The sequence below is a fragment of the Symphodus melops genome (genome assembly GCF_947650265.1).
Source record: "Symphodus melops genome assembly, chromosome: 20".
NCBI classification, from domain to species: domain Eukaryota; kingdom Metazoa; phylum Chordata; class Actinopteri; order Labriformes; family Labridae; genus Symphodus; species Symphodus melops.
This window is the reverse complement of record NC_136710.1, coordinates 10,609,371-10,622,752: the sequence shown is the minus strand read 5'-3', so window position 1 is coordinate 10,622,752 and position 13,382 is coordinate 10,609,371. Positions and strand designations below refer to the sequence as shown.

General features: G+C 38.4%; 1 protein-coding gene across 1 annotated transcript; it reads left to right on the top strand.

Annotated features, from left to right (window-relative positions):
- The first annotated feature begins 185 nt into the window (after positions 1 to 185).
- pcolceb (procollagen C-endopeptidase enhancer b) lies at positions 186 to 8,902 on the top strand. The gene is made up of 9 exons (XM_079371514.1): positions 186 to 277; positions 1,983 to 2,091; positions 3,669 to 3,927; positions 4,117 to 4,241; positions 5,507 to 5,643; positions 5,768 to 6,456; positions 6,557 to 6,637; positions 7,067 to 7,237; positions 7,615 to 8,902. Exons 1-9 carry the CDS (start codon positions 192 to 194, stop codon positions 7,743 to 7,745), a joined length of 1,788 nt encoding a protein of 595 aa, XP_079227640.1. The 5' UTR covers positions 186 to 191; the 3' UTR covers positions 7,746 to 8,902.
- The last annotated feature ends 4,480 nt before the right edge of the window (positions 8,903 to 13,382 follow it).

The following is a 13,382-nucleotide window of genomic DNA, read 5'->3' as shown; positions in this document are numbered from 1 at the left end:
TGTGTGTTAAAAAGATTTTTTGTCCACTCAAAGTCACATTAATTCTTCTTCATAACACACCTCCTCCTCCACCATCCCTACCTCTCCCTTCTCCTCCCCTCTCGAACCTTGCATCGTTCTCCGCCCCTCTGGGTGCCGTTCTCCCTCCTTCCTCTTCTTCTCTCTCGTCTTTCCCTAATCTGTGCAACAGGATGGAGGACAGGGTGTGGACTGTGTGCCTTTTTGTCATTCTGACACTGGGATGGACCGAAGCGCAGAGTGAGACCAACTTCACCAGGTAAGCAGCTTGTATGTGTGAGAGAGAACGACTTCAAAGATGGCTTTCAATGTCCTTTTTGTGCATACTTTTCCCTAAAGAGCATTCTGCACATGTGGCATGCCACCCGTTTTCAAGCCCACATCTTAAACGACTGTGTGTTATTTCATCTCCTGGCTGCAGGAGAATGATTACAGAAAAGTGAAGTAGAATTAGAAGGCTGCTGTTTTTCAGGAAGATGTGGTTAGCGCCCCATAAACACACGAAATGACAGTACGCTGTACTTGATGCAGTGATTAAACTGGGCTCATGTACAGTAGCTTGTCATCACATGATGGTTTTTGTGAAAACTGGCAACAAATGTCCCTGTTTACCTCTTCACTCAAAGTCTTCTAAGATTGTTAGAAGGTGTGTTCTAAGATTTTCACCTGATTGGTTGAATTAGCAAGAAGTGTCTCGTCCATCATAAACACCTGATCATGTGTTTCTGATGGTGATCACATTTTACGTTAGTCTTGTAGCAGATTCTTTCTTCATGTGGCAGCCTATCACATAAAGTGTAATTTTAAGAACTGTTAATGTGCTACAAACACGAGTCCTTCAATATTTCAGAAAAAAAAAATCTGCCTTGTTTTATTCCTTGAGGTTTTTTAAAATGTTTATTATCATTATCCGCTGTGGAAAACCACATCACATTTTCTCCCACAATGTTTGACTTTCGGCTTTTTGTTTCATGTTGATCATTATTGATGTTGCTGAAAACCACCAAGGATTGAACAATAAGTAGAACAAATCAAAATGTTTCACTTTTTTTTTTGTTTCTTTATTATTATTATTGTTGCACGTTGATTATAATTTCACTAGTGGTATGAGACAAAAAAAAAAGGTGAAAATAAATTATTTTCCGGATGCTTTATGAACCTGAATTACACACTGCTCAAACACACACATATACAGGGTGTAAATTGAACATGAGACACAAACACATGCCTGTGGGCTGTTTAGCCCTGGAGGGTCAGAAGGGAGGGACTGCACCGCCACTAGGCTTTTTCATTTTTTATTTTTTTTGCCAAATGTGGCCTTTTAGCACCGCAGCAGACACAAAACACATGCCTGAAGTACATAACAACAACTGTAAGGGGCTAAATGTTTTGTTGATCACGTACAACTTACCTCAGCAGGAGAAAGATGATTCATTTTGGACTTTTTCTCGCTATAGAAGCTAGCACAACAGAGCTATTTTCTGACACATGCCAGAGCAGCAGACATCTTTGTTAACAAGCACTGAAATTAGAAGTGGAGGCTGGCCCCTGCTTTGATCTGTGTTTATCTGTATGTGTAAGAGTGGGTGTGTATGTCACTAAACCCCCAGCAATTTAAAGTGCTCTTTTCTTAAAGTAAAGTTAATGTTACATCAACGTGCAGCTTTCTTATGGTACAGTAAGAGTGTAGAGACACCTTACAGCATGCACACTGTATGGCGACAGTGTGCATGCTTTAAAGTTTGATGAAAAAACATAAACCAGGAGAGCCGACAGGGAACCTCCCAAAACTCAGAGAACAGAGACGGACTGTGCCGCTGTGGTTTGCAGCATGTATGCAGGGCCTCTGGTGTATTTCTATGAGTATAGCTGCAAAAACGAGCTGCGTTTTTCTCTGGTGAAGCATGCAAAGTTAAATATTGAAACTGCTGGTTGTGACATTTTCCTTCTGTTTTGTTTTGAAGGCCTATCTTCCTGTGTGGAGGCCACCTGGTTGTAGACTCAGGCATTGTGGCCAGTGAAGGATTCCCCAGTCCCTACAAACCCAACAGTAAATGCACCTGGTTCATCACTGTGAGTCCCTTTAATCGCACTTTAATGTCATTACATCTGTCTCAGTGTCACTGCTATGATCATAATATCATCAGTCTTAGGCAAGTTTTGAAAAACATTCAAACCCCTACACTTGTAAAGTCAACCTCCACAGCTGGTGTTTAGACCTTATTTCCTTTTCTCAGTCTATGTGTGGCTGCGCAAACACCTCCTATTAGGGCGGGCTAATTACACCTTTCTCATCCTTATTAGCACCCAAGGTTCATTCAACTTGTGTAATGATTCGTATAAGATTAGAGCTTTTACCAGCTAAGATAAGTGAAAACACCTGTGTAAGTTTAAAATGGGAATTCTTTGTCCAGAACAACTATTTTTCTTATTGGATAAATTCAAAAAAGCTAAGTAGTTCATGATGGTTTCCATCCATCCTTATCTGTCCTGCTTTTCCTGTTCGGGGTCAATTTATCCATTTATTACTAATTGTTTAAATGTTAAGGGCCAGTAGCCTACACTGTATTTAAACAATGAAGGAGTTTGGCAGAATAAATTAACAGTATATAAAAGTATAAATTGTTAACCAACTATTGTCCAACCCTGATTGCATTTCTATTTTTATTTTTGCATTACATAGTAAGGGGATATACATTTGACATTGTGTAACATTATTTAACTTGTATTCAAGATATTGAAATCAACAAAAAAAAAAAAGCTACTTTTACATTTACAAAAGTGGGCATGGCCATTTTTCCAGCAAGAAGTGGAAAGCAGCTCTTAAGGATTTTCCTACAGGACTTGGATTTAAATCTTTTTATTTATTCATCTTACAAGACACCTTTATTAAGAACACATTTGTAAATATTTTTTTGGGTAAGAAATGTATGACCAGATTGGCCAAATATCTGATAAAATTACTGATAAAATAATAAAATGAATATTAGATCATTAAAAAGATACAATTAATATTTAGAAAGGAGGTTCCAACTAGTAAGCCAAATTCATGCAGCTTTAAATACATACAGAGTGTCAGAGATAATGGTCTTGGCTGTCTGACTACATTACCTGGTTCAACTTCAGTCTTTTTTTATGCTATGTTTCCATGACATCCATTTGTTCACCTATATAGCTATATAGCTGAAAGTTGATTTAGTTTGTAATGTACGATCAGGAGCCGACGCAGAACCTTTAAAATTGACACACAATCTAACAGACACACAAGACAACAGGATTCAAAATGTCAGCACCATTCATTTTTGCTAATATTAGCTAACTGCTATCACCTCTCCTACCTGTATGTTTTTTGACTGTGCTTTATTGCCGCACTTTTCAGACTCTTTTATTACTCTCTACTTTGCCAAGCTAATTACGCACACCTGTTTCACTTTAGCTAATTAAGCCAATAATCAGCACCAAAAGTTACAACAAATTCAAAGAAAATATGCTAAATTACCAAATGAGCTAGTTTATGGTGTCCTCGTGGATTAAAGCTTTTAGAATTATTTAATTGACTTTTGGTTTCTTGTGAAACCTTTTTCCTAAAGTTAAAGTCTTATCAAGACTTTTCCCTACTATTCTTTTTTTACACCTATTTGTCCCTTCAGGTCCCAGAGGGTCATGTGGTCATGCTGTCATTCCGCCTCTTCGACGTGGAGGCTGACCCCACCTGTCGATATGACTACCTTGACGTCTACAATGGTCACTCCCGCCTGGTCCAGAAGCTGGGTCGCTTCTGTGGGACATTCAGACCCGGCGCTCTTATCTCCACCTCAAACACCATGATGTTAGAGATGGTGTCAGACGATGCAACCGGAGGGAGAGGTTTTCTAGCTGCTTTCAGTGCTGGGAAGCCACACATGGAAGGTATAATTCAACAAGCATGGATGCCTTATTTAGTGGTCCTCTGTCATAATTTTTTAGTTTTGTGAAAAAGAAATCCAAGGCGAAAACAACCCTCTTGGAAATAAACACATTCTGCAACCCCCCTCCACATAAACATACAACGCAAACATTACCAAAGACTTTTTTTGTCTCTTTCATTTTCCCCCACAGAGAACCAGTTCTGTGGAGGAAGGCTGATCAAATCACAGGGCTCCGTCAAGACACCAAACTGGCCCAACTCTAATTACCCAGCGGGCATCAGCTGCTCCTGGCACATCTCTGTTGAACCAAGCAATGTGAGCAAACAGTAAAAAGGCTGTTTCTTTTCTCTGTTGTACACATTCAACACGTGTCTATAGACTCACAGAGCCAAATGTAAGTATTTTAATGTGAAGGGTGGTGGGTTATGGTACGTTTAAACATCAAAATAATTGTAGTTGATTCAGTTAGTTTTTAGTTGTGTTGGTGTTCTCACGTTGGTTTAAATAGTTTGAAAATGACCTAAAAAGTAAAGAAGTAAACCAACTATAAGACAAAATGTACAGTATGTACAAGATAAGGTACAAACACTTATGATTACTTTTTTCTGTTCGTTTGAGCAACCAGATAATTTCCCATCCTGTCATCTGAGGAAATAGCTAAGCTACCTAGCCCCCACCTTGCTGTGTGTTAATAGTGTTGATTCGTTGAAGCATGAGATGAAATAGCGGGAGCATAAAGTAATGTCTAGCTGGAACAATGAGCTAACCTTGGCTTGTTAAGCTCAGTAGCAAAATATTCAAATTTCAAATATAGAACTCACTTTTTAATATGTTATTTCCTCTCCAATGGCAGATATTTAGCCTTGTTTTATCTTCGTGAGCGGGATACTTATAAAAGCAAAATTTTCCCCAAAACTCTGTGTGTATACAGGCATCTGAAATCATTATAATTTGGGGCCTGTTAGGAAGTTAATTAGCCAACACTGGTTTGAGGTCAAGAAGAAAAATGGTCATTTAAATTGTTAGATATGGTTTTGTGACTTTCCACTATCAGATAAGTTTACCTTACTTTTGCCTGCAACATTGTCTTCGCTAAAGTATATTAATTCATTTTTTTCTCAATTAAAAAAGGTTACATCGCACAATATTTCTACATAAATAGTTACATATGTACCAAGTGCAAAAGACTAATTGATGTGGGAGGAGGATTGAAAAATTGTAAGGCTAATGAAGGGGCCCATCAGAAGGAAATGTTCCCCTCTCCTCCCTAATGTAATGTGCGTATTTCCTTAAAAATGATGGCAGCCTTGTGACAAAGTTCAAATGAAAGGCTTCATTGAGTGCCTGAGGGGTGTTCGTGTGTGCCAATAGATTGAATGTTGGGAAAGAGGGAAGGAAGCGAGAGCGAGGGAGAGAGTAAATGCCCTTCTGTATTTCAGAAACCTGGCCCTCCTCCTCCTGCACCAACATCACCACCTTCAGTATATCTGCACTAGATTCATGAGGAATAAACTAGCTCACACCATTCATTCCCATCATACCATTCAAAGTGTGTGTTTTCATTACCACCTCTTCTCCAGGTGATTGAGGTGAAGTTTGTGAAGCTGGACCTGGAGCCCGACACGTACTGCCGCTACGACTATGTGGCATTGTTTAATGGTGGTGAAAGGGATAACTCGCGACGGATTGGGAAGTTCTGTGGAGACAGAGTACCAGGGTGAGATAATTGATATGAAATGGGTGTTGAAAAGTAAAAAAATTTTGCTTAGAGTTTCCCTTTTTTAAGTCTAGCTAAGCTCAACCATCTTTTTTCTCCTTCACTCATACATTTTTACGCCTAGAACTATAGTGACGAATGGGAATGAGCTCCTGATCCAGTTTGTCTCAGACCTCAGCGTGACCTCAGATGGATTCATGGCCCACTACTCCAGTGTGCCCCGTGGTACTCGGTCGCCCACAGAAGGAGGAGACTTCATCTATGGACCTCAGACCACCACATTTCCAGAAAATACCCCTTTGAAGCCAAGAAAACCAACCAAACCAACTCCCACCTCTAGACCTACCCCTCAGCCTAAAACTACCCCTAAACCAACCAAAAGACCACTGGTGAAGAAACCACTAAAACCTCCACCGAAAAAACCCATTGTCAAACCCACACTAAAACCAAAACCAGCCAAACCCACACCAAAACCAAAACCAGCCAAACCCACACCAAAACCAAAACCAGCCAAACCCACACCCAGAGCACCTGTGAAAAAGCCTGTAGCTAAACCTACAGCTAAGCCTGGAGCTAAACCTACAGCAAAATTTAAGGTTATTAAACCAACAATGAAACCAAGCATCAAGGCTAAACCTACACGTAAGCCTACATTAAAGCTCAAGCCCACATTAAAACCCAACGTCAAACCAGTAAAGCCGACATCTAAGAGTGGAGTCAAACCAACAGCCAAACCAAAGATGAAGCCCAAAGTGACACCCAAACCAAAAGTTATCAAGACAGTGACAAAGAAGCCAAATGTGAGCAAGAAACGTAAGTGGACAAACTTCCATGTATGTACGGCATAATAGAACAGCTGTATCATAAAAGATGGTTGAGGAGCTTAACATGTTTTCATTTGCTTTTGCATCAGCTTTACCACTGAACCCACTGTGTACACAACCCTGTAAAAGGACGGGAACTCTCCAGTCTAGCTTCTGCCCTCATGACTTCGGTGAGCCATATCAGCTGCCCTGTAGACTGTACAGATCTCCTCTGCATGTATTTTTACATCTCTGTCTTTCCTACATGCACTTTACCCATTTAGTTTGTTGCTTTCCTTTTTTAGAAAAGTTTTCCATTCAAATTCTACATAAATTTAAACTTAATTTTTAAACAACCTGGAAAGAAATTTCACATTTTCAAGTTTTAATTTACTGTTGAAATGCAAATTTGTGGCGTTGGTATATTGGGATAAACAGTAGGAGTATTGAGCTTGGTGCCATTACAACTTTGAAGAAATAGTATTAGAGAAAAGTATTGAGACAAGATAGTGAAAAACATAAGCAATTTTCTATGACAACTTGAGGATGGAAATGCACTTTGAAAAGCTGAAAACACGTTGACCTTGAGAAGTTTTATGATAAACTCTCTTTTCTTCCAGTCATTACGGGTAAGGTTACGTCTGTGACAGCTGGTCCTGGGGGCTCAGCCACAGTTGAAGTGTTCCTGATCAAGGCCTATAAGCCGGGACGCCTGAACATCACCAAAGCAGGGCCCGTCATGTCTGTTACACTGAACTCTACCTGCAAGAGATGCCCTGGGATACTCAAAGGTATGGGGAAACCTGTCCGTATTTACAGACATCTGCCTCTTCACATCACAAGCCGATTCAACTCTTGTACCATCCTCAATGAGTCATCACCTTTCAAGTCCTTAAAGATGCCATTAAATAACTCTTTATATGCAGATGATGTGATTCTTTATCTTACATTAATATAAACAGCAAAAATTGGAATCATGTAAGTGTCAAATGAATACAGTATATCATGATAATGTGATTTCGCTGTGTTCCAAATGATGTACTGTATTATAGTATAGAAAATCCTAACTAAAGAGGAGTATTAGTGGAGGGAATCAAACCAAAAGGCCATCTATCTACTGTGATATTTCTTGTTTTCTGACAAATTATTTTTGTTGTCTTTTATTCAGGAAAGAACTACGTATTGATGGGAAAAGTCGACGCACAGGGCAGTGGTTTCCTAACCCCCTCCAGCTTCACGCTTCTCTATAAGCCCATCCACACGAAAGCACTACTCAACCTCTCCAAAAAATCATGCTGACATCACTGTCCAGTAAGCCAGTTTACTTTAGATTTAAAGTAAAAATATTATGTTACATACAAATTTAACTGTTGCCATAATGCACAAATTTTGTAAGAAAAATCTTACAAAGACTTAACAGGCATTCAATATAATATTTTGTATGTAAATTATAATGTGCTAAAGATGGATCTCAATACACAATAAACATAAACATACTTAAGATTATTTTTAGCATTGATAACACCACTTGACCTTACATTTCTGTATTCCTCAAGATAGCTGCCAGTTTTAAGATACAAAATACAAAGTCAAAGGCTCTTTGACAGAATGGTACTATCAGAATGGAAATGGACAAGAAAAACAGATTTAATGGCCCCTCATTTTACTTGTGTTCCTTGTTTCAAGTTTTTTTTTAAGTTATCTTTTATTGGAGAGTAAAATAGTTTATTTTTGAACTGTGTTTTTGAGGGAAATGCTGTTTCACTTGTACACTTCACATAAGTGTACCTTTCACTGTCATAAATATTGGATTAAATAATCAACTTTCTTATTTAAAAAAATGGAGCAGTTGTCCCAAGTACTGTGATTTGCAACGGGAACTTTGAAAAAAAAAATGTATTTGAAATTTCAGCACCTTTTAGCTAATTGTTTTGATTTTAAATGTATGTGCAAATTATTGTTTCCGCCATTAAAAGCCAGGATTATTAAAGCCTAAAACCAGATTATTTACCTTTCAGGGGTTTAGTAGGGAAATGTCATTAAAGGGCAGTTTACTCTGTAACCCTAACCTCTGAACCCCACACCCCCAAACTCTACCAAAGTATTCACCTGTGAATAGCTCCACTAATAATTCATTTGTTACCAGGAAATTTTAAACATACACACACAAGGCTAAAAGGTATTGACAACATTTTTTAATGTTTGAACAGGGCAGTTGTTGTCAGATGTTATATATTTAAACAGGGTATATATACAATTGTAATTAGTCCTTGGTATTTTGTGTGTAAATCATGAAAGGTGGGGGGAAAAACATTCATAACAATAAACCCATGTGATGCTCATGTTTGAAGTGATGGGATTGTACGCCTGACCAGTATGAACACACAGATCAATACTCTCATTTTTACTGTCATTAAATCCTTAAACAAATCCACGTGTGTTAGAGTTTGTTTTCTTTTAATCATCACCACACAGAAAGCATTGGCAACAGCTAGATAGAAGGAGGAGACCTAAGAAAATGTAATTCACATTGGTGGTCCAGAAGGCAAACAGGTAGAGGGTCTTGTTGCAGTAGATGGTTGTGGCGGTCGAAGTCTTGTTGTAGTTTGGTTCGTAGATTGAGTAAATCCAAACATTACCTGTTGAAAGAGACAATTGGTTCCCACCGAAATTAAACACAACGCTATAACATTTCAAATGTCTGTGAAAAAAAATGCTCCTATATCATTCCTTCTCCATTTTACATACAATGTTGTGGGTTAGCAAGCGGACAGGAGAATCACCTTTATAGTACATTTATGATTTTGCTTTGGCTCTTTTTTGGTCTCCACCAACTCCAGAAGATTTGTGGTAAGACTTGCTGAATGCCCCAACTTTGTTTGTTGGAGTTGAATAGATTTACCATGATTGTGCATTTGCTGACACTTTGGACCTTTTTGAGTTTTTGTTTAACCTTTCTTTAATGTCTCTCATTCAGTTCAATTCAGCTTACTCCCATAAAACACGTGTATAATCAAGCCACTTAATCCAAATCTTTCTCACCCAGCGCCTCACTTAGGGAAAAGATCATGCACTGCTTTATGAGCAAATGTAGGTTTGGCAGGCCATTATGGACTTTACACATTTGTCTATATACTTTGGATTGTTTAAAGCTGGCAGCCCCTGAAACCATCAAGGACATTGTTTTCCAAAGAAATGTCACATAGAAGACAATAGACGTAGAGCAACATGATTTGCCTCAAAGAACAAATTTGACCTTTCTGGGCTCCAATAAAGAAACATTGCACCTTGAACTTTGAGAACTGAAGGTGTAGAGAAAAAGACACCGTGACACAGTGAAACACCTTAATTTGTGTATCTTAAACTGCACAACTGTACGTGCATTAATTGTGCATTACTTTGCAAATACTCCAGTGTTTCATCTTACCAGCGATGAACCAGCAGAAGAAGAAGGTAGAGTAGAAGCAGCTCCAGATTTTGCTGTGATCCCCGAAGCCGGCGGTGCAGGGACAGATGTTGAGCACGACCAGCAGCAGGGTGGTGACTCCAGACCCCAACAGGTAGATTGGAATGTAACGCTGGGCCGGGCAGTCAAACTGGTACATTGCTCCTACAAGATGCAACAACATTCATTTCTGTTTTATCCTTTTTTGCCACTTTTGATCGGCCTGTGTTTTGAAAGAATAAAATCATACCTATCACGAGTTGAGCAAAAGGCAGGACACATGCAAACGCCTTGAAACAAACTGTGGTAAAGCCAAAGAGGTAAACGTTTTAAATGCACTCTGTGGGGACTTTTACATGTGGTGAAGTTCATTTGAAAGGAACAGAAATGTGCATGACTTTCACATATTGCTGCGACTCACATAAAATTGGTGCGTGAGGTTTAGGAGGTCTGCGGGGGTGTTGAAGACTCTCCGCCATATTCTGCTCAAAGAGAAGAAACAATATGTGCCTGCTCTGAAGTGCTCCTTATTTTCTTTTCCATATCAACATAATAATGTCGTCAAAATGTTTGGTTAGATGACTGTTTATTAGTAAAAGATTCTTTCTCTCTGACTGTGTGTATGAGCATCTGACCATAAAAAAAAAAATCAAATACAGTTAATCACAAAAAACACATACAGTAAAAGTAAAATTTAAGCAAATGAATTATTTTCATACATATAGGATTTTAGAATAATATCAGATAGTCACCCTACTGTGAGCAGCTCCTCAGCGTCTTGTCACTGACACGGCTAGAAGGGAAACTAATGTCATGTAGCAGCTGAGAGTTAGTGTCGCATCAAATGCGGAAAAAACCCTTCCTTTGATTGTGTGTCTCAACTTCCTACATTAACGTCTTGTTTGTTTTTTTTTTATTCTTGCTGTTGTTCTGTTCCTTTTCTTTACACAGCGGTGTTGCTAAATGATGACTTGATTCATTATTAGACAAACTGAATCATGTATTCAGAGCTTCTTTATTTACAATCACTTAATATGAGGTAAAAAATGTCATCATTGTCAATGGACTCTTCAATTTGCAGCATCTCTCATTGTGACAACCCTGAGGTTCTCCTGATTGGTGTGCACATTTTCTGAGCTGTGTCTGTGTGTCCTGCAGAGTGAGTGGAGAAGAAGAGGGTCATCAGGCCAATGAAGAGCACCGGGCTCACTGCAGACCCAGAGCTCTCTCTCTCACACACTTTCAGCATGGACTGCCAATGAGGGAAGCCATCTCCCCACTTGCAGCTTCTTTCTTTGTGGACTTTGACTCACTCATCTACAGTATACACACACTACAATATCTATCATACAGATTAACAGATTGGTCCCATTGAGGTTAAGAAGTTCTTCTCCAAGGGAAATCTCGACAAGACAGGCAGAACAATCTGGTTAAATAAAGGTTAAATGACAACAAAACAAAAAAGATCATATCAATCCTCAGATATATTTATCAATCCTTCTAGATGCATTATTCTTAGATTGAGACTGATCCAGCTCCATATACCTTCCCCTTGTTATTGGCCGGACTAATTATAAAAAAGCTATTTGAATTTCATTTCAACAACTTCCCCTTGTTTCTCTCCCTGTGAGTGAGACCTGAGCTGATGACATGAGATTAAACACGTAGTGTGGTCACAGTTTGGTTGTACAGAGTTCCCTCTCAACACTTCTCACTCTCTCTCTGTCTGTTAGAGCACGTGAGCCTTGTTAAAAATAAAGTGCTCATCTTTTATTGTTTTAGGGACGTTCGTTGATTTAACCCTCTGTTGATCAAATGCCGCTGGTTTGCTCAGATAGTAGCATGCTAATGCAACAAGCAGCTAAATGAAACAAACAGTAGATGAATGAAGCTGCATGTTACAGACACTTTGGTGGTTTTCTTTTGACTTTTAACAGATGCAACCAGCCCAGTTCATATAAAATGAGGAACCAGTTTCAATTCAATTCAAAAAACTTTATTTGTCCCTGTGGTGCAATTCAAGGGGCACACAGAGCAGCAAATGAACGACAGTGCTAAAACATTTACCAATCAACAAAGAATAACGTGTCAGTTTCATCTTGTGATCAGAGTTATTTCCCAACAACAGAACACAACACAGACATTACTGTAACCGATGTGAATGCAGTCAAGTTTAGAACTGCAGCAGGACAGGCACACCAGTTACAGTCACTGAACTGTAACACGAACCAAACATATCAAATGTAATAAGAAGACTACCTGTGTATATTTAGCTTCAAACAGGATTCTTCTTTTGTATTTCTTTTTCTGTTTTACAGTTTCCATGTTTTCAAGCTAACCATTAACAAGATAATCTTAAAAACATCATTCCCATGTCTAGTTGGTAATCCCCATTTGAGTTGAACCAACTTCCCGTTATCTCTTTCAATCTGAGTGAAACCTGACACATGTCATTGAGAATAACCCAATAGTTTCCTGGAGCTACAGTTTCCACACCGCTTTCCTTCCTGTCTTTTTTAATGTATTGTGTAGTGTAGGTCATTCCAGATGTGTTTGTTCACCACCTTATTTGCCTCTATGAAGGTTTATTCTCTGATGGGCCCACTGCCCAACAGAAATTTAGTTTTGCTTATGTAAATTATGTAATCTGAATTTTTTTTTTGTCCAATTTTAATCCAACTTCAGATTATGCAACTTTTCATTGAACATCCTTTCATGTGTAATTTTAATATTACTGAAGTATAACTGCAGTGCATCATAGGAATACAGCACAGTATTGAGGCCACATTAAAGTAAATAAATTGTGTAGATTTTAAGAATGAAGGGGCAAGAATGCTCGTTATTACACTGCCTTCTTCAGTTTAGACATTTTTCTGTCCACAGTCTTTAAAAACATCTCAGTGGACTACAAACCTACGCTGTGGTGTTCAGGTAACTGAAGGCAAAACATTGTGACCAAAGCTTCAGAATGAAAAGCTATAAAAAACAACCTGTTCATATAGTGACATCTTGTGGTTAAGATGTGGTACTACAGAATTTCTTCGCAAACCTTCACGTACACACACACACACACACACACACACACACACACACACATACACACACACACACATATATAAATACCATACAAATACAAACACACACACATATATATATATATATATATATATATATATACACACACACACACACACACACACACACACACACACACATATATATATATATATATATATATATATATATATATATATATATATATATATATATACACACACACACACACACACACACACATATATATATGGTATATATATATAGTATATTATGTATATAAATACATGGTACGTATGTACAAACATGCATACATATGTGTATATATACACATATCATATCAGAATCAGAAGATGGAGACGTCATGTTTCTGTGTCAGACGTCCTCGAAACCCTGCACCAAGTCTATGCACAAACGTTTTATTAGTGTGATTAAAA

Bases quoted from the DNA above. Each gene is read 5' to 3' on its own strand.
- pcolceb (XM_079371514.1), top strand. From the start codon at position 192: ATGGAGGACAGGGTGTGGACTGTGTGCCTTTTTGTCATTCTGACACTG. The intron at 6,457-6,556 runs GTAAGTGGACAA...CTTTTGCATCAG, and splicing joins GCCAAATGTGAGCAAGAAAC to CTTTACCACTGAACCCACTG. The intron at 7,238-7,614 runs GTATGGGGAAAC...TCTTTTATTCAG, and splicing joins ATGCCCTGGGATACTCAAAG to GAAAGAACTACGTATTGATG.